The sequence below is a fragment of the Ammospiza caudacuta genome, chromosome 3 (assembly GCF_027887145.1).
Source record: "Ammospiza caudacuta isolate bAmmCau1 chromosome 3, bAmmCau1.pri, whole genome shotgun sequence".
Classification (NCBI taxonomy): Eukaryota; Metazoa; Chordata; class Aves; order Passeriformes; family Passerellidae; genus Ammospiza; species Ammospiza caudacuta.
In genome coordinates this window covers 24,354,126-24,377,957 of record NC_080595.1, presented here as the reverse complement: position 1 = coordinate 24,377,957, position 23,832 = coordinate 24,354,126, and the positions used below count along the sequence as shown (strand labels likewise).

Below are 23,832 nucleotides of genomic sequence, written 5' to 3'. Positions count from 1 at the left end.
GTTTCTGGACACTACCACAATTACTTTCTTTTACCCAGAAGTAGCAGGTAAAGGCAAAACATTTTTTTTTTAAAGTGAGGGATAGGAAAATGAGAAAAATTTCTTTCCCCAACTAATTTGTAAGTAAATTACCATGATCAAATGTAGAGGAAAAAGAGGAAATACAAGATTACAAATGCATACTGTTTGTCATAATTATTATTATTTACTTTCACCACCTAGAGTTTGAGTCCACCTAGGAAAGAGTAATAACTTAATGCAAGCTTAATTTACAGCAAGGTTAGAAGGGCTCATAAAAGTTGCTTTATGAAGGATCCACTGTTGTATAATAGAGCCAATTTCCAATTTTAAGACAGCCACTGCAAATCTCTCTGAGATCTATGTATGTAACTAGTATTATGCTTATTCTTTTTCAGATTTTTTTCCAATTCAACCATAATTGATCACATTTGTCAATCAAACACACTTTTCAAAAGGAAGAATGAAAGTCATAACAAAGTATTCTGCTTCTTTTTTTTAATCATCCTCTTAGCATTCTCCCGCTGCATAGAGAAGGAACACATGACCACTTCCTTAGCACTTTCACATCCTTACCATCTGTGGCAGTAATGCTCATTTCTTAACCACAGCCTGGGCTTCAAAATGCAGTTACCCACAGCAGCATTGCTGTCACAAGACAATTCACATTCTTCTGGCCAAGAGAGGTAATATGTGCACAAAGCCTCAGTACTGGTCCACAGACACACATTCTACATGTTCCATTACATCTTTTCCATACTATGTAGCATTCTATGCAAACCTGTGGCTATGGAGTAAAGAACTTACATAACAAAATGTCTTTTTACAGCTTTGCTGCTCTTGTAACAAAATCCAAGACCTGTGTTGAACAGGATTTGTATGGCACAAATCCCAGTCAGCCATACTGTTCCAGAATGAGGCAGGGACAAAATGCTCACAACAATCTGGGGGTTGAAGAGAACCTGTGTTTTGACCACTGCACCGTAGGACATCTCAAAAGCAAGTTTCTGTACAAGGTAAAACTGCTCTTTCATTTTGTTTCAGCTAGAATCAAGTATTCCTTTCTTTGCATACACTATAAGTTTAAAGCGAAAATAAATGTACACCAATCTACCCAAATGTTACTTGTATGAAAACAAAACGGAAAACAGGAGGTCATGGATACAGCCTAGCAGATGAAACACATGGCTGAATGTGCCAAAAAGTGCTTTAAGAAAAACAGTCTCCTTATAAAACAATTTCCAAAAACTATGACCAGTTTGATCTTTTCTCAATTGGCAACTCTTTCTGCATTAAGATTTTGGTAACTGCTGAAAACTTCTCGGATTTTATGAAAGCACATAAAAGATAGGCTACACTGGGACATTATTTTAAATGCCACTTACCTTCTGTCATAAATTTGAAATGTCCCAACAGATGCAGAAATCCTCAGTATGTTTTCAGGGCTGCCAGTATTAACTAATTTGTGTGTGCTTTAATTAGGCTGTGTTGGTTACATATACACTTGGAGTACATTTTCTTATACACCTGGAGTACCTTTTCTTATCTTTGTCCCAAAGATAAGGAAAAAAAAAGCCATAGGACATGTCTAATTACTTGAAACCAATTAAAATCTTCTATATTTCTATATAGAAGACTTTTTATAGTCTTCCCTGTTCAGGAGAAAAATCTCTTTTGGCACATACTAACAAAGAATATTTACATAAAAGTTAGAAATACTAAACATCTAAATAAGCTCTGACTAAACAGAGAAAATAGCACAGCTCACTGTGCTCTACTAAGAGCAATACAGCACTTCTACAAAAATAGAAATTTACACTTTCACCTGCAGCAGAGAGCTCAGTGCTCAGCACATACATGCTTAAAGCTATTAGTTAGAAAATTTAAAAATAATACTTACACAAATACTTTTTTTAATTATTTCTCTTTTTACCAGGAACTATTGTGGGACTATTCCTCTGAGTGCCATGTAAGCTTTTCTACAAGCCAGCCTGTTCACACTATCAATTAAACCTTTTTAAACCATTTAGCTCTGCATAAACCCTGGCCTTTCTTTCCCAAGGACAAGGGCGGTCACTGACTCAGGGAGCCTTGACATCACTCCTCTGCCAATCTCTGATTAAGTGGCTGCTATAGAGGGTCAGCAGGTCAAATAGCACTGGAGGAGGAACTAAGAAAAACAGAATGCTGCCTTATTTATTAGTATATGTACCTAAAATAATTTAAATGAAAGCATTTTAAAAAATATTTAATGGAGGTTAAGCAGCTTTTTTAACCTCTGTTCAAATTATTGAATGGCATATTAAAACCAATGGAGCTATAATGTACCTTTTAATGTGACCTGCTACTTGAATAAATTGCATATGTATTTAATTTGAACTAAATCTATCTGCTTAATATTATGATGAAGGGTAGGTTAACGTTACCTATAGTTTCATTTTACCCATCTACTTTTTAAAACAAAAACATTGAAATATAACTACAGAGCTCCCCACTTACAGTGAACTTTTAAACTCTGTTTAAAAATATGGCACAAAATCTTGAACAAATATGTAGCAAACTGCAAATATCACCTACTTGTAGGGCCAAACTGTAAGCAGTCCTTGTGCAAGCCAGCGCAACCCCAACACAGCAAGGCAGGTGAATGCTTTCTAAGTGGCATGTTTGCCAGCCTCATCAAAGTTTAAGCAACCATCTCTGTGCCCCCTGCCATGCTCAGCTTTATGCATGAAGTGCCCTTCCTGAAGAGCATGCACTCTGCCTTCCAAATCCACATTTTTCATTATGAGGATAGCTGCTGTTCATTAGATTATGCCAATTTACCACTTATTCAGGGATTGGGACATGATTATTCGTATATTTTCTCAATATCCAGAAGTAGCCTAACCTTATTTTGGGCATGTTGAAACTGAAACACAAATTATACAAATTATATCTGAAAATAGAATAAATATTTGGTGGTGATTAGGAAAATAATGCTTCCTTCTCACTCACAGAGTTAGGAAGAAATGGAAAAATAATTATATGACATATATACATATAATACATATACATATAGTGTATATATATATATACATATATACATATAATATATATATACATATATATTATATGACATATAAATATATGTCAGACGTGAAGCTGTCCAAACACATACTAAAAACTGTAAAAAAAGATAAAAAACAAAGCAAAAGTTACTACATCAAATCGATTGTCTTTCTGTTCCCTTACCTGGTTTACACTCATCACACCTCCTCCCCTGGCGCTGAGGCAGACAGACACACTGCCCAGAAAGGTGGTCACAAGCTGTTCCTGCCAGCGTGCCCAGAGCGTCACAGCGGCAGGGCTGGCAGCCGCGGGCGTTGCTCATGCTGAGGTTGTACGTCTGCAGCATGCACTGACTGCACCGAGGGCCAGTCACACCAGCTTTGCAAGGACATTGTCCTGTCGCTTTGTCACAAAGCAGAGAGCCATTCACTGTCCCTGCCTTCTCGCAGTTGCATGGCAGACAAAGGAAGGAGTGACCCTTCTGCACTCTGTGGTACCCATCCAGGCACTCATCGCAGCGCCTTCCCCCGATATTTGGTTTACACGCACATTGCCCCGTCCTCGCGTCGCACGTGGTTCCCGAAATGGACCCTGCAGCATCACATTCACAGGCCTTACAACCAGTTACATCCAGCCCATAAAAGTTGTCCATGCAGGTGTCACAGAGAAGCCCTTTCACTCTTTCTTTACAATTGCACTGCCCAGAGAGAGGGTTGCAGAATTGGCTCACTGAGCCGTGGCTGTTGCACCAACAAGGCTCACATCCATCTTCATTAGAATATCTGAGAGCTTTAAATCCAAAATTGCAACTATCACACCTCAGGCCTGGAAAGAGAAAAGGAATTAATAAAAAAACCCGAAATCTTAAAAGCTATTAGTTTCAATTTTTAAAAGTGTAATTACACTACAATGAAATAAAAAAAGAAAGGAAAGACTGATTCTTCGCCAGCATAATTAACAGGAGTGACGAGGCTGCACAGATCAATTGAATAACTGTGGCATCCCAAAAATCTGTTTACTTTTCCAATCTGTTTCAGTAGCAATGCATTTCTGCTGGTCTCTTAATACAATTTGAGATAGTTCTGCAAGAGATTCTTTGTAACATTTCTAAGACAATGCAGAATTAAGCTCTTTGTCTCCCAGAACAGCACCTGTTGCACAATCAATGCCTATGTGAACTCTTCACCCTATACTGCAGAAATGCAATACACAGAGAATTGCACTAGGCTCACAATCTGTTCTGATAATAGATTTATACATTGTATTAAAAACATTAAATATACACTGAGACAGCACAAGTTAGACTAACTATAACAAATTATTTGCTTAACACCATACTTCAGTTTTATCATTGATTGCATTTGTTAGTCTTTATTGTTAGCCCTTACAGAAAGCAGAAAATGTTTTCCATAATCCAAAATGAAATATTTTTATCTAAATGTATGATTTAGTTAACTCCAGCAGTACATTAAAATATAAACTGTTTTCTTCATGCTTCATCCTGTAGTTTTATTAGCTTTGTTTTCAAAGTCAATGCTTGCTTTATCCCTGCCCCAAGGGATGGCATTTATATGTTAGTTTATATAATGTACATTACAAGAAAGCAAACTAGATTATTATACGAAAAATGCAAATTCAGTTACGTATTGTTCCCTTGCAGAGAGAAAATCTTTCACTATGAAGCTGTGACTTAATTGTTTCATATAGGAAAATATAAATACAATATTCTAGCAAAATACTGTCATCATTTAAAAAAAAAAAAACACAACCACAGAAAAATACACCTAGCAACTTACATGTAGAAAAATAAAACTAAAAGTGGTAGGGAATGAATATATATATATATGGATAAAAACTCAAAATCTCCAACAGAAGGCGAGTTGCTTTAACAGTGATGAATGACTCACCTAAGGCATATCATTTAATTTCAATAAGGAAAATAAAAAAGGACCACTATTGCTGCAAATTTTAAAAATAACTGTATTGTTAACAAGAATTATGACTCATTTTGAACTATTAAAATTGGTCTACATGGATTCATATCATATCAGTTTTTAAAATATGCGCAGTGCTTATTTGAATATGCCATACATATTCCTGACAGGTAATCTATTCCTAACGATACTGAGGAAGGCCTACAGGGCATCACATTCAATGTTAACAAGTACAGGGGAGTTAGCACGCTTGGCATTTAATTCACATTCTTCTACCTTTTTATTCTAGATGAATGACCTACTTTAATAAAATTATTGGTGCTAATGTATTTTACTGGTGATAGAATCATTAGTAAGATTTAACAGTTGTGTTAACTCTAACAGTTCATGTTTCATAACATTGCAGTCCATAGTTGCATTTTTCTGTTATTGCGTTTGTTTAAAGAGATGAAAATGGCAACAGACAGATTGGATTTCTAAATTGGTTTTTAGAGCAAAGAGCAAAGTCCCCTGGTAAAGTTTGCTGCACACGTTTCAATATAAAGAAGCTTATTTACAATTGGTTTGGAAAACAAAAAAAAAAAAAAAATAGAATCTAGTCTGGAAAGAATTAGGTCTTTATCCTGCAAACAAACACTTGCAAAAGTACAACCCCCCATTATAATTACAGATAAGTACAGAAAGCATAGATCCACACTTGCCTTTTTTTTTTCAACAACTATTTCAGTGAAAATAAAAACAGTTCTTAATGTTTTCATCAAGGGGAGAAAATATAATATGTAGATAACCAAATATGTGAGAACCAGACTGTGAATTTCTTGTCTGCCCAACTGCCACCGAATTAAGAAGTGTTTTCACAGGTTCAAATGTAAAATGCAGGCAATGAATATATAATTAAGAATGCTCTGAAGTCCTTTTTCTTGAAGGTAGAAAAAGGGTTTAAGATGCACAGAGGTTTTCTACTCTTAGCATCCTTTCATTGTATGAAAAATACAGCATTCCGCAGGAAAAAAGGACTGAAACTGTTCAGGCTTCAATCTGTTTAGAGCTATTTTCATTATTTGTTGTTATTCTACATTTTCTTCTAATTTCCAAAAGCAAGAAAGACAACATTACAAATGAGTCAACATTCACAAGTGAAGGTATATATAATAACAAATACATTAACATGTACTTGAACATTATTAATGCAACCTAGAACCTGGTTAGGGTGAGGAAAAAATAGATTACTAATTCTGTTAATAACAAAGCAGAAGAGGAATTTTTCTTTTTGAGACATATGTATAGTCTGAGACATGTACAGTTACCATGCAAGGCTCACTTTATCAGGAAATTCTCCTTGCATAATATTCCCATACATCAACATTTCAAAGTGTATTATATATACTGTGTATTTTGGGCACTTGATAAATTTTGTCCTTATGTGGCTGTGGCTCCCCTCAAATATGCTGGAAGTAATAAATTGCTATAATCAAATCTAATTTCTGAAAAATACCTGTGGGAGTAACAAACAAAAAAGCACGTCTTGTAAAAAAAATGATAAATAACACAGAAGGTAGCAGTTTATTATAATCAGCTTGGCATTGAATTACAAAATTAAAATTATGTGGCCCTTGATAACTAACCCTAGCTATGTACATGATCTGTGGAATTATGTTGACTTATTTTGCATTTCATAGGAACAGTTCAAAGAAATATAATAGAAAAAAATTGATAGATTTATCACAAAGGACCCTGTAGCACAGAATATTTTGAGAAAAAATCCATTTATTTTGGTCTATTAAGGAAACTAGCATGGAAACGATTTGCTTCGAACTCATTAAGTACAAAACATGTTGAAAAAGTGCTAATTTCCTAAAAGAAACATCTACACAGTAAGCAAATTACATTATTTCTGTGACTTATTAGTATGGAGCTAAGTAAGCTAACATAGCTACGCCATAAAGAAACTTCTAAAGGGTTGATTAAACTAAGCTTCAAGCTGTAGTTTGATAGAATTATTAAATTAATAATTTTTCAACAGTTAATTTCATTCATTTTTGCAATCTGCCTTCAGCAAAGAAGCTTTCTATACCTTTCATTTAGAAACCAAGTGTGTTTTATTTCCAGAGAAAACAAGAAAAATGGCTCTGAACTCTTGCATTACACATACCAATAACATTTGCTTTGCACTTGCACTGTCCTGAATTTTGGTGACAGGTAATATCTCCATTGACTGTCCCAGAGGTATTACAGTTACAGGGACTGCAGCCATCAGGGTTTGACTGTTGCAGATTGTAGAATCCTTCCTGGCACTGATTGCATTGTCTGCCAGACACATGTCTCTTACAATTACACTGGCCTCCAATCTAGAAAGATACAAAATATTATAGAATGATGAACATATCTATTTTTAGATGATACATTCATTAGCAACAAGAATGGGAGTGTGAGTTGGGGGGAGAGAAAATTTTAAATGGAACAGAAAAAAAAATAAGCCTGTGAGCATTTTTTAATTTGTTGAGAGGAAAAAAGAGAAACATTGAACAGAGTGTAACTATTCGACTTTTAAATAGAGTTTAAAAGCCCTGTTCTTTCAAAATAGAAGGGAAAAAGAAAAGAGTAAACAATGCAGCTGTATTTACAATCTGGACAGAGAACCTGCAAAAAATATTTACAAAATTGCATTGTAGATATGGTGACTTCTATTAAAAGGAATAATTTTTTCAATCACAGTAACCATAAAGAACGATCATTTTTCAAAGGTCAAGATCTTCATTTTTTGTTCTGCCCATATGCTTATTTATTTTAGTGAAAATGTTAGTTAAATAAGAATGAAGCAAAATTGGAGGTTTTCTTTTTTTATTACTCATCCAAGGTACATTTCCTCTCCCTGTAGTGAAGGATGTCATCCAACAGTTCAGCAACTGAAACCCTCTCCCTCTTTTCTTGGTTCAGCTGGGATCCAAACCATTCCACTTCAGTGCGGGTACGTAAAAGTCCTCACCCTCTCCCTAAATGTGTAGCACTGCTATTCAGAAGGACCTGACACATCCTTTTGTATGCCTGGACCATCATCTGGGAGTACGAGTCTCATATCTTGTGCAAGATTAAAGGGCTCCTGAAAAGCTACCTCCATTTCAGACCTCTGAAGGACAGGGAAAAGCCCCAGTCTCTACATTCATCACTTTCCAATATGGTGGGGCAACCAACCACAGGGAAAGGGCAACACCACAGGGATGGAGAAACAGAGACATCAGTTAATGCACAAAATAAAAACAATCCTAGGCAGTCAAAGTAACACAGACGTGGGAATTGGCAAAAGGTTTGGGATTCATGATCAACTAACTTTTCTAACTGAAGTGTTCTAGGAAATGCAGAAACAAAGAAACTGTGTTATAAGGAATTTACTTTGGCTCAGTCCAAATTTTCTTTGGGTCAGTTTACTTTTTTCAGTGAAAAATAATTAAAATACAAAAAAGCACAATAATTCAAAACCAGTCTTCATCTATGGCATCAACAACTGTAGTTCAATGTACTTTGCTTTTAATTAGCTACTGAAACAAAAATTTCTCTTAACAGGAGCCTTTTTCATCTTTAATCCATGAGTCAAGCCAAGCTGAAAGAACAGGAGAGACAAAGTTACTGGCAAGTTCCAATTAAATACTATCATCATACCCTCAAATTTAAAGTGAAGCTCTAAGGTTTATTAATACTAAATAGAGTATTTCAACATCTAAAAGTAAATTCTCAGTGCAGGAACTACTGAATAAAAGTTAGAGAAGTATATACTCCTACCCTTTCCTCATAAAAGGATTCTGTAGTCCATAAAATCTCTTTAATATGACTTCTTGATAGAGATCTATTACTGATGTAGCAGCCTTATTTTTCAGGAAGATGTAGATATTAGAAAGGCAGGACAACAGCAAGTATGAGAAGAGTTAAAAGACCACAATAGCAGAAAACACAGCAATAAAGATTTTCAAGTTAATTCCCTTTTAGACTGGATTTGATCTAGATATTTAGTGTAGACCCAGTCATGCATCACAGCCATTCATCAGAGAACTCACATGTGAAAAGCAACTTTGAGTTTAATCCTAAATGAAGAAAAATACCCAGCTTAATGCCTAACTGTAAAAGAAAAATTTTTGTGCTCATGATTGCAGCATACCCAGGTTACACAACAGCACTCAACTCACAGTCAAAAAAAGCTTTGAAGTTACTCCAAAAGCTACTACAGGAAGGAAAGCGTTACAGGTGAAATTTCATCTTAAATAAGTGAAAGAAAGATCAAAATTGGATAGCTAAATAAGAGAGGATAGCCTTCACCAAATGTTACAAACTGGATCAAGACAATACAAAAATAAGCATTTAATAAGCAACATGCCTAAAGCATGAAGAAAAAAAAAATAGAATTTCAGAAACAAAGGAAGACTAACCGAGAATCAGGGCAATAAATAATTAAGTGGTAAGATTAGCAGATTCACAGTGGACATTGGAACACTTCACTAAAAGAGAAGTGCAACATCAATAACAGGCTATCCAGAGGGGATGTGGAATCTTTATTCCTAGAGGTATCAAGATTTATCCACACAAAATCATGACTGATTGGATATAGCACTGATAACAATTCTGCTTGGAGGAGAGCAGATGATCAACTAATGCTTTTATGATTATGTGTAGCATTCAGGAAAGAGAACCACAGCAGAGATCGCAGAGGAAATCTTCCACAGCTCTTCACTATGAAAGACGTGCTACCTTTCTATCAGGAATGATTTTTAAGACTGATTTAAAACCAAGAGGTCAGAATAAAAATATTTTAGCAAAATCTCATCTGCTGAAAAGTGACTGCACGTAAGACTCAAGTTCTAGGTGAAACAAAACATAACATAACATTACTGAAATACTTAATAATTACTTAAACCAACACCAGTAAAAGAGGAATAAAATTATGTCATTCTCCTTAAAAGGCTGTAAGGAAGTTTCTGAGATCTACATACTAGTAGGCTTTTTTTTATTATTACTGTACATTCTGTTAGAAATTTAAATTCTATATTGGAAAAGATTGGTACCTTTTTCCCAAAAGGAAATCATGCTACATGATATTACTGCATTTCTTTACGTCAGCAATATCTTCATATATCACATACACTGAACCAAATGCATGATTAAAAAGTCAAATTAATTTCTACATCAAGAAGTACAAACTTAATGCCTGGGAAAAACCAACACTGACTACAGGTAGACAGTGATATGTCCAAAATTAGCTATTACCACTCAAGAAAGAAGCTGTTAAAGCTGCTCCATTTCCCCTACAAATCATTTGGAAGCTCTGAAGCAGTTAAAAAGGCAATAGGAATACTGTGATTATCAAAAAAAGAACTGAAAATTACACAGGAAATCTCATTTTGTCATAAAAATCTGTTTTGTATCAACATTTTACATAATTTGTGTATCTGGTTACCCTCTATGAAATAAAAAGAGGTCACAGAGTGAGTAGAATAAGCAAAGATAAAAATGAAAAGAGACTAAAAACTATACAGTTTGGAAATAAAGGACCGAAATGAAGGGAATACTTGGCTACAGAATCATGAGTCTCTTACTGAATGAATACTCTTTTTTCCCCCCTCAAGTTATAAGACAGAATACCAAGGAAATTCTAAGGAAGTAAACTTAAAGGAGTTACTTGCTTAAAAAATTTAGTTAGATTAATTCCATATGTGGACACCAAACATGTGACTACCCAGATGGAAATCCTAAGTTTAGCTCAGGTAGCCTTAAACCCATAAATAACTGAACTTTAAAAAAGCACATCCCAGCAGGATCACACTTCTGGAAATCAGAGAAGATACTGTGCTTGATTAGTCTTATACAGCAGAGCTGTCCTGATCCTGAATACCTGGAAACCCATGGCTAATTGTGACAAAGCTTAGGTATTTCCAGATGCCACAAGTGAAACATGTAGATTATTAAGTGCCAAAAGAAGCAAAGAATACCAGGATCTTCAGGATAATTGTGTGTCAAGCTGTTACAAGGAGCAGTAATTTTCACCACACACACTTGCAGAAAATGTACATCCCCAAACTTTATCATAACAGGGTGAAAAAACTGATCCTTGAAGAATAATGATAAATCTTCAAATGAGTGACAAATGTCTGGCCAACTTAAAAAATTATTTTTTTTCCAGGAACCAGCCAACAAAACCATTTGCAGATCTCTCTGTAAAAAAAATATTTGGGCTTAATCTGAGGATAATTTGATTTAAAAATTAGAAATATAGAAAAACAGTATCTTTAATTTCTCTGTACAGACAGAGAAGCACTAAAATAATTTGTGAAACACTTGACAATGTGTATTGTTTCATAGAAGTCAAACAAGCTGATAAATGTTTATAATGCTGCAGAAATAGGTATACCACAGGTTATAACATGGAACTCTACATCAAAATGGGGAGAACAAACTATTTCAATAACTACATAAAAATCCAAGTAAATTACAAAGGGAAAAGGCTATTTTTGTATCATTATTATTTCTATAAATTTGGCTTACTCTGGAAAATATGGTATCATTGAAAATATTGGTAGCAATGAATAACTAGAGAGTTTGTTAACCAGAATTTCACCAGTTGGTCACTGGAAATATTACTGAAACTTCCACCCTTCCCCAATTCAAGTGTTATGTGCCATTTAAAGAAAAATATTTCAATTTTCTATGACCAATGCTGGTTATAGAAGAGCAGAAAGGATTCTATTCTACTGTTACTTATGCCTGAGAAGCCTGGTTATGACCCAAATAGACAGCAGACACAAACAGACTGTGTATTAACATGACCATCTTGGTACTAAGTCACTGATGGAAAATATCTGACTGGATTGTTCACTCTGGAAATTAACCTGGCCGAGCATTACTACCAAGTGGTGGTGTGTCTTGGGGCCTCATAATTACAATTGTTATTTGATACAGAAAATCACCGATGCTGAGTTCACATGTATCCCCTGTGTCATTTATAATTTACATGCAAAATACACATTATTCTTATATCCTCGAGTGTAAACAGTTACAAATGGAACGCCAGCAACCTTCTCCTGCCTAAACCACAGCTGCAGACTTGTCCTTAATCAGGAATCCAACCACTTAATATTTTGGAATTTTAGCAGTTCACCTGCTTCAGACTCTTATGATACCACTCTTTAACTGGGGGACGCTTCAACACATTACATCTAGAATGAGAAGTTCAAAGTGAAGCCTGCTCAGCAACCCTTCTGTAACTAGGCTGATACACGGACTTAAAGAGAGATTTAAACAACCAAGACAAAGGGTGACATATTCCAAAGAACTGCCTTAGTTGTTCACTAGATTACAGCAAACTGTGTAACCATAGCACTCACCTAGTAGATATTCAACATGTACATATCATAGTATCAGAAATGTAACTTCTGACTCTTTGAACTCTTGTTGACCATACATATTGTTATTCTATAAAATGAAATTTACCATAAAAATCATTTGCCTAAGCCCTTATGAAAGTTAAAATCAACTCCTTTGTCTTGGATATGCTTGTAATTTCAAATTGCTATTCTTTGGTGTCTGTAACAGAAGCAACATAGTGTCAAAAACATATAATCAGAAAGTCTCTCCAATTCTGGACAATAATGCAATATGAGGCTGGATATTAATAAATTTTAAAAAGCTGACATTTGAAGTTTCTTTTTCCAAAGTTAACTTCTGGTTTTGAAGCCCAAAAAGTCCTGAAAAAAATAACATTTTATAATTAGCCAAGTCATTACTAATTTCAATTATTTACTCTCTACCACAGCAGAAGTACCTTCCCTTGACCCTCTGCAAGTTTCAGGGCATTGCAAGACTAAGTAGTATATTTAGGTCTGGCATGAAATTCTGCCATCACCAATTTTGCAATTGACTGGTACCAATCTCAACGTTCTACCTTTCTGATATAAATGCTAATCACATATTTCTCACTATCTTCTTACTTGAGGCAAATCTGGCAAGGACCCCAGCATCCAGTTGTCTGCAGTCTCAGGAAGGGGAAGCAAGGGGGTTGAGGACTTCTCTTTTCTTTTCCTTTCCTCCAGTTTAGGAAATGAGAACAGTACAGTGTGCTGGCTCACACACATAGGTTAATGGTCTGACACCAAATACCTGAGAGTATTCTCGGGATGTCGGCTTTGGGAACTGAAAATTGAATAAGCAGCAATAATGAAGTTCCTTTGCACTCCCCTGATATCTCTTCTTGTCACCACATATGATGACTTTCAAAAGTCAGTAGCTTTCTACTACTTTTGCACAAAACATAAAATGAGGCATTTACCCTCTGCCCACAACACTCCATGGGGTGGGAGGGGACCAAATCCCACAAATAAACTCTCGCTGAAAACCAGCATTTCCACATTATAAAATCCATCCAAAACAAAGCCATAGGATTACTGAACATAAAAAAGCTAATTTCTCCTTATTTTAGCAATAAGATTAAAGGCCTCCCATTAAGGGAAACCCAGATTCAGAATACACAGCATTTGATAACCTGACTTTTTATGGACTCCTTTACACACAATATTTTTCATTGACACCTTTGCTTCTTTACATTCCTTATTCTCTTTGGTAAATCTGTTGACTGAAATCCCCTTAATGAACTGCTTTAACCTGTGTTCTTTCCCTTGCAACACATATTCCATTTATTTATTTACTGTCAATCACAATAAACAAGTTGAAATCCATGTAGATATATAAATAAAGATGGGAAGGCTCATCCTAGTTTTAGATAAAAGAATTAACTCAGAAGTGAAAATAGAAACAGAAATACTTTATTCATTTTGTGCATATATATATATATAAAAGAATTTTTAAAACAGTATTTAGTGAGTGTGCAGCAAGGTGAAATATGAAGTCTGTTCAGACAGTTACTCAGAAGTACTGGAATATGCTTTCATGTGACTCTTCAGAGAAAGCAGTAACATTTTGTTCATTTTCTTGCCTTAGAGTTTTACTTAGACAATACAGCAGCCACCTTGACAGAAGAAAATCAAGTCTTTACAACTCGAAACAATATCCTCTGCAGTAAAATACAATTTCCTCACAACAACAAGTACATGATACATATTTATTTGGATGTTAAGGGTAATTTTTTAAAAATCAGCAAAAGCTGAGTGAGATAACTAAAGGTAACTAGATTCACTGAGACCAGAATGTTACTTCCAGAGACTAGGTAAAGGCAATAGCAGTCCTTTCAGGCTTCTCTAAAAAGAAATGCCCAGGAAAAGAGTACTTGTTTCCCCCAGCATTATGTATGACATACTATAACAGAATCACAAAAGGACCACAAACTGCCACGCTTGATAGCATACGTAAGCATTTGTAGAGAAGTCTGGGTAAAAAGCAGTACAGGAAAATGAGTAAAGGATTTTGGTATGAGAGCCAGAAAATATTAATCTCCAACAAGAACAAGAATGATCATGTCAGCAGTATTCTGGTAGAACTTTCTCAAGTGTGAATTGTTAGGGATAAAGGAGGAAGGCAGCCAATTCTTTCACTCTCCTAAGGCTCAAGCACCTCTAACAGTTCATCTGGACTTTCTGATTGTTTGAAATATTTCATGAAAAATGCTCACAAATACAATGTAACCATCTTTTCTACAATGACTAAACATCAATAACCAGCACAGAAGTGGAGAAATTTTATCAGGCTGCAGCAATTCTCACTTGTACTCACCAGTCTCAAAGGAAAATCTCACTCTGCAAAAACACCTAACAAACTGCTTGTGGGTGCACTGCTACACCACTCTTAAAATTCCACCCGTTACCGTAAGCCATAAAGTCACAATTTTGAAGTTTTACTATGATAGCTCGCACTTTAAAATACAAAGCCTGTATTTTAAAATACAAAGTCTACCCGGGTCTGTAAGTGGACGTGATCTTTGGAGATATGAAAAGTGAGAAATGCTGCAAGGGAGAAATTCCCTATACCGACATGCATTTCTCACCAAGGGCAGAGTGCATAGGTAACAGAAGAGGCATAAAGTTTTCATGATCAGTCCAAAGAACTGAGATGGGAGCAACTGTGTTGCAGTCAGCTTTTCTACACATCTTGCAAAGTATCAGCATGAATAATACTTCATTTGATGAGTGAATGTTCTTTCTGTGTGATTCAATAGATGAGACTGTTTTGTGATTCAAGGGATTAATTTTGGAACTCTGTACCTCTGGGAACTTAGTGACTAAAGTGGCACTTTGCAAAAAGAAAAAAATGTTGATGATCTGAAGAAAGTGATGATTTATGCAGTAAAAGTGTATTCTGCCCCATTTTTGGCAAATTTCCTTGAAAATTATCAGTGTGATGTGACAATTAATTTTCATGAGTAGGGTCCTTATTCCTTATGATTCCATCTTCCACAGGTCAAATTTGGAAACACTTCCTCCAATGATGCCTTCCTATTTCATGTAATTCATTTCAGCCTTTAGTCCCCAGCCTTATTAATCTATTCTTTAATGCCTCTCAATCATTTCTCCCTGCTCTGCTTCTACTGCAGCAATTGATGCTTTATTGAGCAATACAGTCTCCCCCATTTTTCCCATTTTATCTCCCTGTTCGTACTTCCATAGTCAGGCATCATCAACATTCTTGTATATGTAAGTATAAAGCACTGATTTCTGTAAACTATTGTTGCTCTGATTATTAATCACAGTTAAAGCTGATTTAGGTTAACATTTCACCACAAACCCTGGATACATAAATTAACATTTGCTTTCATTCCTCCTCTGTCTCGAAAAAATAATTCTAACATGATACCTGTGTTTTGCAAGCTTTCCCCCCCCACACTTCTGTGTTACTGGCTGAGTGTGTTACTTCAGAAGACTGAAAATTATAAAATAATTTATAATACAGCATACTATTTTAAAAAACGTATTTTGCTCTATTTGCATTTCACACAGAATATGTACCAATGTATGAGTTCTGTGAGGTGTACTGAGCCAAACTGGGCACATACCTGTACAACTGTGATGGTAACTGAGGATGAAAATACAATAGGATCCACAAGAGTTCACTGTTAAATAAAATTCAGTGCCAAGAGACATACGATGAAAAAAGCCAGAGATTACTTTACAAATAGAAGTGTGGGAAAAAGAAGAGGTAGGAAAAGTGGCAACAAGCTGAAGAAGTTCTATCACATTTACCCACAGAATAGGATCTACCTTTACAATAAATTTCAAAACAATTATTTCTTCCCTGTTCCTAACAAAATTTACATTTTGGCAATGGACAGGACACGTGTGAATAGAACACAAACCACACTATACCTTTAGTACATACTTAAAGATTTTAAACACTTTTCCTGGGTTTTTTTCCAACATGCATGTTTTAAAAGTTACAGATAGATTTACTATTGGACTAGACAGCTTGCATGACAATGAGGTCCATTGACTTTAAAAGCATAGCTGACGAGCTGACGGTGTTCTCTTCTCAGCATCACTTTGTGGGTTTCTTTTATTTTTAATGGACTTCATAAATTAAAAGGGAGATTAATCCTTGTCTTATTATAGGGAAAAGTAGCTTAATTTTAGTTCCATTTCAGGCTCAGCTTATTGCCTGAATTTTCAAAACCTTTCAGAAACTTTAAGACAGTACCAAGACCTTCAAAAACACTCAAAACCTAGATGTTTCAACATTACTGAGTGCAGAGGTAGCCTCCCAAAACTACTATTCATATAATACTTTTTATGTCTGTTCACATCTCAAATTCCTCTCTGTTCTCTCAGCTTTCAAATGTCTGGTGTAAGTCAATTATCATTTTGAAAAGGCTGGACTTCAGTATTTTTTCAGTATAGACTAGTTACCATCTGAAAATACTTTGTAAAATGTTATGCCTGTCTACCCAGCTGATTAAAACATTTTCTCCCTTTTCTCTATTAAGGCTACTTACATTATCACACAGGAGGCTCTTATTTTTGGTGCCTGTTGCGTTACAGTCGCAGGGTTTGCAAACATCAGTGGCTGAAAGATCTGCACCTGCTTGTCTGTAATGGAAATCCTTGCACAGCTCACAGTTTCTTCCTGCATGAAAGAAAGGTTATGCATTATGGCTTCCAATTCATTAAAATTAGCTGTATAATTCAAAATTAAAGACTATTCCTTTGAGAGAATTCTATAATTTTCAGGACGTCCATTTTAATGCACCTTTCATCTCTACCTGCCAATTTAGTGATCCAGAGCATATGAAACAATGAACCTGTTACAAACTATGTTTTACTCCATTAAACTTCCATCTGTTATATAATACCACACTTATATAAAAGCTGTGCCATGCAAATGCCTATACATTTTTTTTGAAAAATTGAACCTGAAACTTTTCTTTATCTTTACTAGATAAAGCCAAGAAAACTGAAATAGAAGAGAATTTTTAAAGTATTCAAATGTACTACCAACATTGAATAAAGAGATTTATTCAATAAGCAAGAAAGTGACATTAGAGAGAAAACTGACAACCTTTTTAGATATTGTCTGTTAAACTGGTCCAATAAGATTATATATTGAATTTAAATACTCTAGCACATGTAATGGGAATAGCCTTGAAACCATATATTATAATTATTTATTTGAATGTGTTTTGCATTAAAGTTTTTATACAAGGTTGGATTCATTTTACAGTATTTTCCCATGGCTTAAGAGTTGACACCACTGTTGTTACTGCACTATCTGAGTGGTTTAAAAATACATATACATGAGAATTTATTGGACTGTCAGCCATAGAGCATTACTAATTTCAGCTGACACAAGATTTAGTCAAAAAGGAGCAGCAAAATAAACAGTCCATTCTCTTTGACTTACCAGCTGTGTTGTGCTGACAGTTATCACAAACTCCACCACCGCCTCGGTGGTGCTCCTGAGGAAAAGGATCCATTGCTAAGTCATAGTGGCAGCTTTCGGCATGGCCATAACACTGACATGGTTTGCAATTATAGGCATGGACTTGGTCACCTGGACGGAAAGGCTTGTCATTGTACAGTGGCAAACAGCGATCACACTGAAATGAATCAGAAGGAAAAGAAAATGCTGCTTCTCAGACATGAATATTTCTTCACCTCACAAGTTTACTAATACAATCTCCATGTTCATATTTTTGTCTATGTGTTTTCCCCAGTTTAAATGTTAAAAATATTTTGCTTGGAAAAAAAGTGAAAAAGCACAAAGGGAAATAACAAACCAAACATTTTAATTATTATTTTAACATTTTCAAGTAATTTTAAAAACAGAGTACCAAGGAAAGTGAGCAGAAGAACAACATTTTAAGAATTTAGATACTTAACACAGGCTAATGTACTGAGAGTCCAATTCACTTGAACCTTTAAAGTTGCAAAACGGTGCTTGGTATGTTTATGGCACAGAAGACATTCAGTTAATCCATACATTTGGATGCATTTTAAACAATGACTGTTCTTGTAGTTTCTAACATTGTAATAACTCTAGTTTGTACTACTACTATTTGACCTTGAGAGTGAAACAGAAGAAACAAAATATATTGCAATCATAATTTCTGTCTTTCAGAAGGAATTTAAATGCTTCAAAATAAGTTGCTTCTGTTACATATTTGGGCAACTATTGTCTTTTTCGGGTAACTTCCTTCTTAATCTTGAGAAGCATGCTCATCTTTCTTTAGGGCTGTTATTCCAAATAGTATTATAAATATTTGTTACTTTTTAGTATGTCTGTATCACCTATACACTGAAAACTAGGAAATTGCATTAAGTATCTAAACTGTTTCACTCAGAGCTGGTGCTGGAAAAGCATCATTTGTGTGTAAAACAATCTGAATTAAAAACCATAAGCTGAAGATAGTCCAACAATTGCAGACCAGTGACAAACGATAACAAAAAACACTTGGGAGAGAAAATGAAATTACAAGAATTTATCTATTGAAATTTAATTTGAATACTAAATAAAAAGTAAGCAATAAGATTGCAATAATAACTGCACCTTTTTCTAATCTGTTAAAAACAAACCAAAACCACACATTATCACCACAGTGAGAGACAAAAGGAGTTTTCAGGATGAAAATTAGCAGGGTTTCACTTGAAATCTTGAACTCAAGCCTTTGTTTATCAGAGCAACTGGTGTCTAATTGTGATTATCTCACTTTAAGTGCACTAAAGGCAACACCTTGACCATAACTGATCACAAGTTACACAGCTCTACACTATTCAAGTCCTTCCCTCAGTTACATCCACGTTCCCTCTCTCTCCTCATTGAGAAAAATCAGCATTACACAGCACCCAGCAACACGAGACAAGAGGGTTCATTCAGGCATGGCACAACTTGGGAAGCACAACAAAGAAACAAGCTACCAGCCAAGCTATCCAGCTCCCGCAGCTCCCTCCTCCCAGCATGCCCATGGAAATATGTCCTCCGTGAAAGGAAAACGGTGCAGGAATAGCTATCAACCTGCCAGCCCTGAGTTTCCATTTGTGCATGGCCAGCCACACAGCAGCTGAAAGCATTCATCATCTCATTTCAGATTTAATCTTGGATCAGTTACTTATGCACACCTGTGCTTGCACCTATTGTTAAATGACACACAGGCATGAAGGAGTATGAGAAAAAGATGGCATCTGATTACATAGCAAGAAGCCTCTTTGAAACATCTCTTGTTGTGTGACTTTTAAAACTTCGACAAAACTTTTAAAAATCATAGAATTACTAGGTTTGGAAAGAATCTCTTGGAAAAGATCATCAAGTTCAACTATTAACCCAACACTGCCAGGCTCACCACTAAACCACATCCCTGAAAGCCACATCTACACACTTTTAATGATTTCCAGGGACAGTGATTCCATCACTTTCCCTGGGTAGTCTGTTCCAATCCCTGGCAACCCTTTCAACTGAAGAAATTTTTCATAATACCCAATCTAAACCTTCTCTAGCCCAATTTGAGATTCTTTCCTCTTGTTCTTCACTTGTTACTTGGGAGAAGAGATTGACTTGCCCCCTCTACAACCTCCTTGGCAAAAAAGCAGTCATTCAGAAGTTGGCAATGAGTGTGAAATATTTGTTTTTCTAGTAGTTGTCACACCTGCATGCAATAAAAATGGGCACTGTACCCCCACATCACCCTGCTGTTTGTCACACCTTTATTAGGTTAAGAATTGCATTTAACTTCCAGACCTCCAGGGCTGAACTTTCATGTTTAGTAGCACTATGATGTACATGTTGCCATCTTCAGATCTTCATTCACCAAATCTAAACTCTGCATTTATCCCAAACATAGTAGTTGAGAATTCCAAATCAAGAGATTTAGGGTTTGGTTCTTGGCTACCACATGGAAAATGAATAAGTACATTTCCAAGAAGCCCATGGCAAGGTTTAGCAGTAGATTTACAGAAGATGTCAATGCTTAACAAAACCAACATTCCTCTGTAACTGTAACACACAGAAACATGCAGATGTCCTTGTTCTCAGTTACATCTAGGCTCTTCAGAAAACATCTTAAATATATGGTTTTCCTTATGGCCAATAATAAGCACACCTTCTTATATATAGTATCTGAACTTCTTACCATCTGTGAAAAGTTTACTGAGAAAACATAACATGGAGCCAGGTGGCCAAAATACCAAGCCTAATTTGGCCCAATTCATTAGTCTAAAACTATGATTAAAAACTGATTTCCAACAATGCATTTAAGATGTGTTTTTTTTACTAAAATTATTATTAGAATTTTAAAAGTACACTCCTATAAGCACTGTTTTTTCTCTCTTAATAATTATACTGGAAGAAAAAAAATAACCATTATGCTAAAATTTACAACAGAGAATCCTGTATATAACTAGTGTCAAAAATGGAAAAAAATATCACTTAAAGCATACTTATGGTACCACCAGTGACTTGAGCCTAAGCCTTTATATACCAAGTTCATTTTCAGGCCCTAAGAATTCTGTGGACAGTATCTCTGAAGAAACAGTTAACAAATATCCAAAGAAATACTTCAGACAGCAACAGTAAAAATACTTTAAAACTTGCAATAAGTCATCATTAACTAGAACCTTTTATTCCAACACTTTTTAAATATCCTGCTGCTTGCCTCTCAGTGGCATTCTTTTATATATATATGATTTTATGTGGAATTAATTCCTATTCTTCCTTTTTGTAACCTATGTAGGAGTTTACAGCCCACTCTGAAAGCTCAGTTGCAATAAACAGTGTACATACACACCTACAGTACTTATACACATGCTTCTGAAATGCACGTTATCAAAAGTACACAATTTAAAAATCTGACAAAGTGACACTGAGACTAGAATGCCACCTTCTCAGGCATTTTGAAATGCTGACTTGTCTTTGAAAAGCTCTATTATGTATAGCATCCATGTTTATTTATGCTGCCCTCTAAGTGTTGACTGTAATGGGATAATTAATCATATACAATTCTTTCCTTCCTACAAGATCCACTTCTGTATCCACCCACCATGCTCTCACTCCATTTCATTTCCTTAGCCAAATAAATATGGCTTCTAGGGAATATTTATTCCAGATAGCTTTGCCATGCTCTAAAGACAGTTTTGATTTCCTCCTGGCTTTCACCAGCACCCTCACCTCAGCATTTGAATATCTACCAAGACAACACATGAACTACATCTGTCTCTTGTCAACTCCCCAGTGATCAAAGAGCTTTTAAACTTAAAAGCCAGGTTTTACTAGAGAAAGGAAAAAAAAAAAAAAAAAAAAAAAAACCACACACAACCAAAATTAGAACACTAAGTGACTCCAAGAGACCAAAGAAGACAGAATAGAAATGAAAGGTGTCTTATGGGGTTCCATCCCAAAGCTCCATGTACCAAAAATTGCATTTTTTGCTGGCCTAGTTGTTTCTGCAAGTGAGAACTCTGTTATTGAGTCTACTGTAGTTAATATTTACAGCTCCTCATGTACTATTTATGATTAATTCCAACATCTAACATGATGTAGACTGACCTTTAACTAAGGTTTACATAGATTCTTCTGTAACAATATGAAACATCTTACTTATTCAATTCTTGATAAAACAACATATGCCATATCCACTTTTCAGACCTCAGATGTTTAAAACCATTATGGAAAACTCTGAAGACCTGAAACCTTTACTGCATCCAGTCATTCTCTCACTTCCATTCATATCTTCTCAAGCATTTCTCAGAGTGGCTTTATTTATTTTGAATTTTCTTTTCTATTATGATTTCTATACTTATTGCTATATATTTTGCCATTACCTTTCTCTATTAAGTTCCATACAGTTGATTTAAAAGAGGCGCTGACGTTGCAATGTAAGGCTAACCTTGCTTGACTCTCTTGTTCTTTCAAGAGCTGTTTCCAGCTCATCATGTCACAGCTTGGGAAGTTTTTGAACATACTTTTCCTCAAGTCTAAAAGCTAATCTTTGCATACAAACATTACCAAAATCTGGACTCCACTCTCAGCCCCTCAGTTTCCATTTGTAAAAGGAAGAGCTGTCTTCCAAAGCTGGACCCAAGGCATTCAGAGAACAATTTGTAAATGAAGAAGCTGAACATTTTTTTCAGAAAATGAGATACAAGCTTAGTGAGGATTAATTTCCTCTTTTTTCATAATCTGGCCCCTCAACATTCACAAATCATTCTTAAGAAACCCCTTCTTCTCATCATCTCAGATTTCATAGGAACATATTTCAACATGATTCTTCACCAAAATGGAACTCAAGAAAAAAAAAATCCATTTGGTATGTCAGATTTCATAATATAGTGATGCAAATACCTAAACTAAGATTTCTATTTGTAATACTTACGCAGATTTTTCATTTCTGGTATTGCTTTGCTGCCCAACAGCTAGCCAGATGTAAATGCCAGATAAATTCAAGACAGTAATTTTAGTTGTATTAAGTGTAAATCTGACAAGGACATACTCTGCCATATGTAAAAAGCTTTTCAATGATCTCTGATTTCTAGTAAAAGACATTGAACAAACCCATCCTAAAGCCAAAAATTTTCTTATAGCCCCTCAGTTGTGGCGACTTACTCTGCTAATACAAAACTTCAGTTAAAAAAAAACCTGCTTGCTGATAGTGCTATTTCTTCTCAAAAATATTTTCTTTTTCTCTACCAAAAAAGTTATATTTGGAAATTTGCTTCACCAAATGCTTACTTAAACCAAAAAATATATAAATAAATACATTTATTTTTACAGTTCCTAATTCACTATGATGGGAGCTAAAGAAACAGGTGTAAATCTATCAGACAGAGTTTTATCATTGCCAGTGACAATCAAAAATCAGGATGGACTTTTGTTTTAAGTGTTAGCCTTACCAAAAAAAGAAAAAAAGAAAAGAGAAGAAAAAGAAAAATATTAAAATCTTTAGGCTGTTTGGATTCCATATAAATCTTTGATAAAATTCAAAGTAGTTAGTGATATATTTCAAAATACTAATTCTATTTTATTACTACTGCTATTTATTTCATATTTAATAGATACTGACATGGTTATTAAAGAATGAGAAAAATAATTAAACAACATCCTTATTGTACTCTGAATTAATACAGTTAATTCAAGCACTTCAATTATAGTTACAACGCATATATGCCAAATCAAAGATGTGACACCCAGTGGAACAACCCATTAACATTGACAAGAAATATCTGATAAGGCAGATACATCATTAAAATGTATTTGGTTTGTTTTCACAAGGTAGCATAAGTCTTGCAAGAGTGCTTGGTGAACTTCCAGTTCTTATTAAATATTTATAATTAATCCTTACAAAGTAACATTTCACAATGTGTGTTCTAATTAAAGGGACATTGTCAGCTCGAATTTTTTTTTCTGATTTGACCCATCTAAAAACTTG

At 35.1% G+C, this 23,832-nt stretch overlaps 1 protein-coding gene across 1 annotated transcript in view; it reads right to left on the bottom strand.

Moving 5' to 3' along the window:
* The window catches only part of USH2A (usherin), a 372,150-nt gene that overhangs the window by 306,469 nt on the left and 41,849 nt on the right, over positions 1-23,832 (bottom strand). Inside the window, exons 9-12 of the mRNA XM_058801041.1 lie at positions 17,820-18,015; positions 16,915-17,045; positions 7,153-7,348; positions 3,250-3,891 (exon numbers count right to left, since the gene is read on the bottom strand). Of these exons, the coding sequence (XP_058657024.1) occupies positions 3,250-3,891; positions 7,153-7,348; positions 16,915-17,045; positions 17,820-18,015 (1,165 nt within the window). The remainder of the gene's footprint in view (positions 1-3,249; positions 3,892-7,152; positions 7,349-16,914; positions 17,046-17,819; positions 18,016-23,832) is intronic.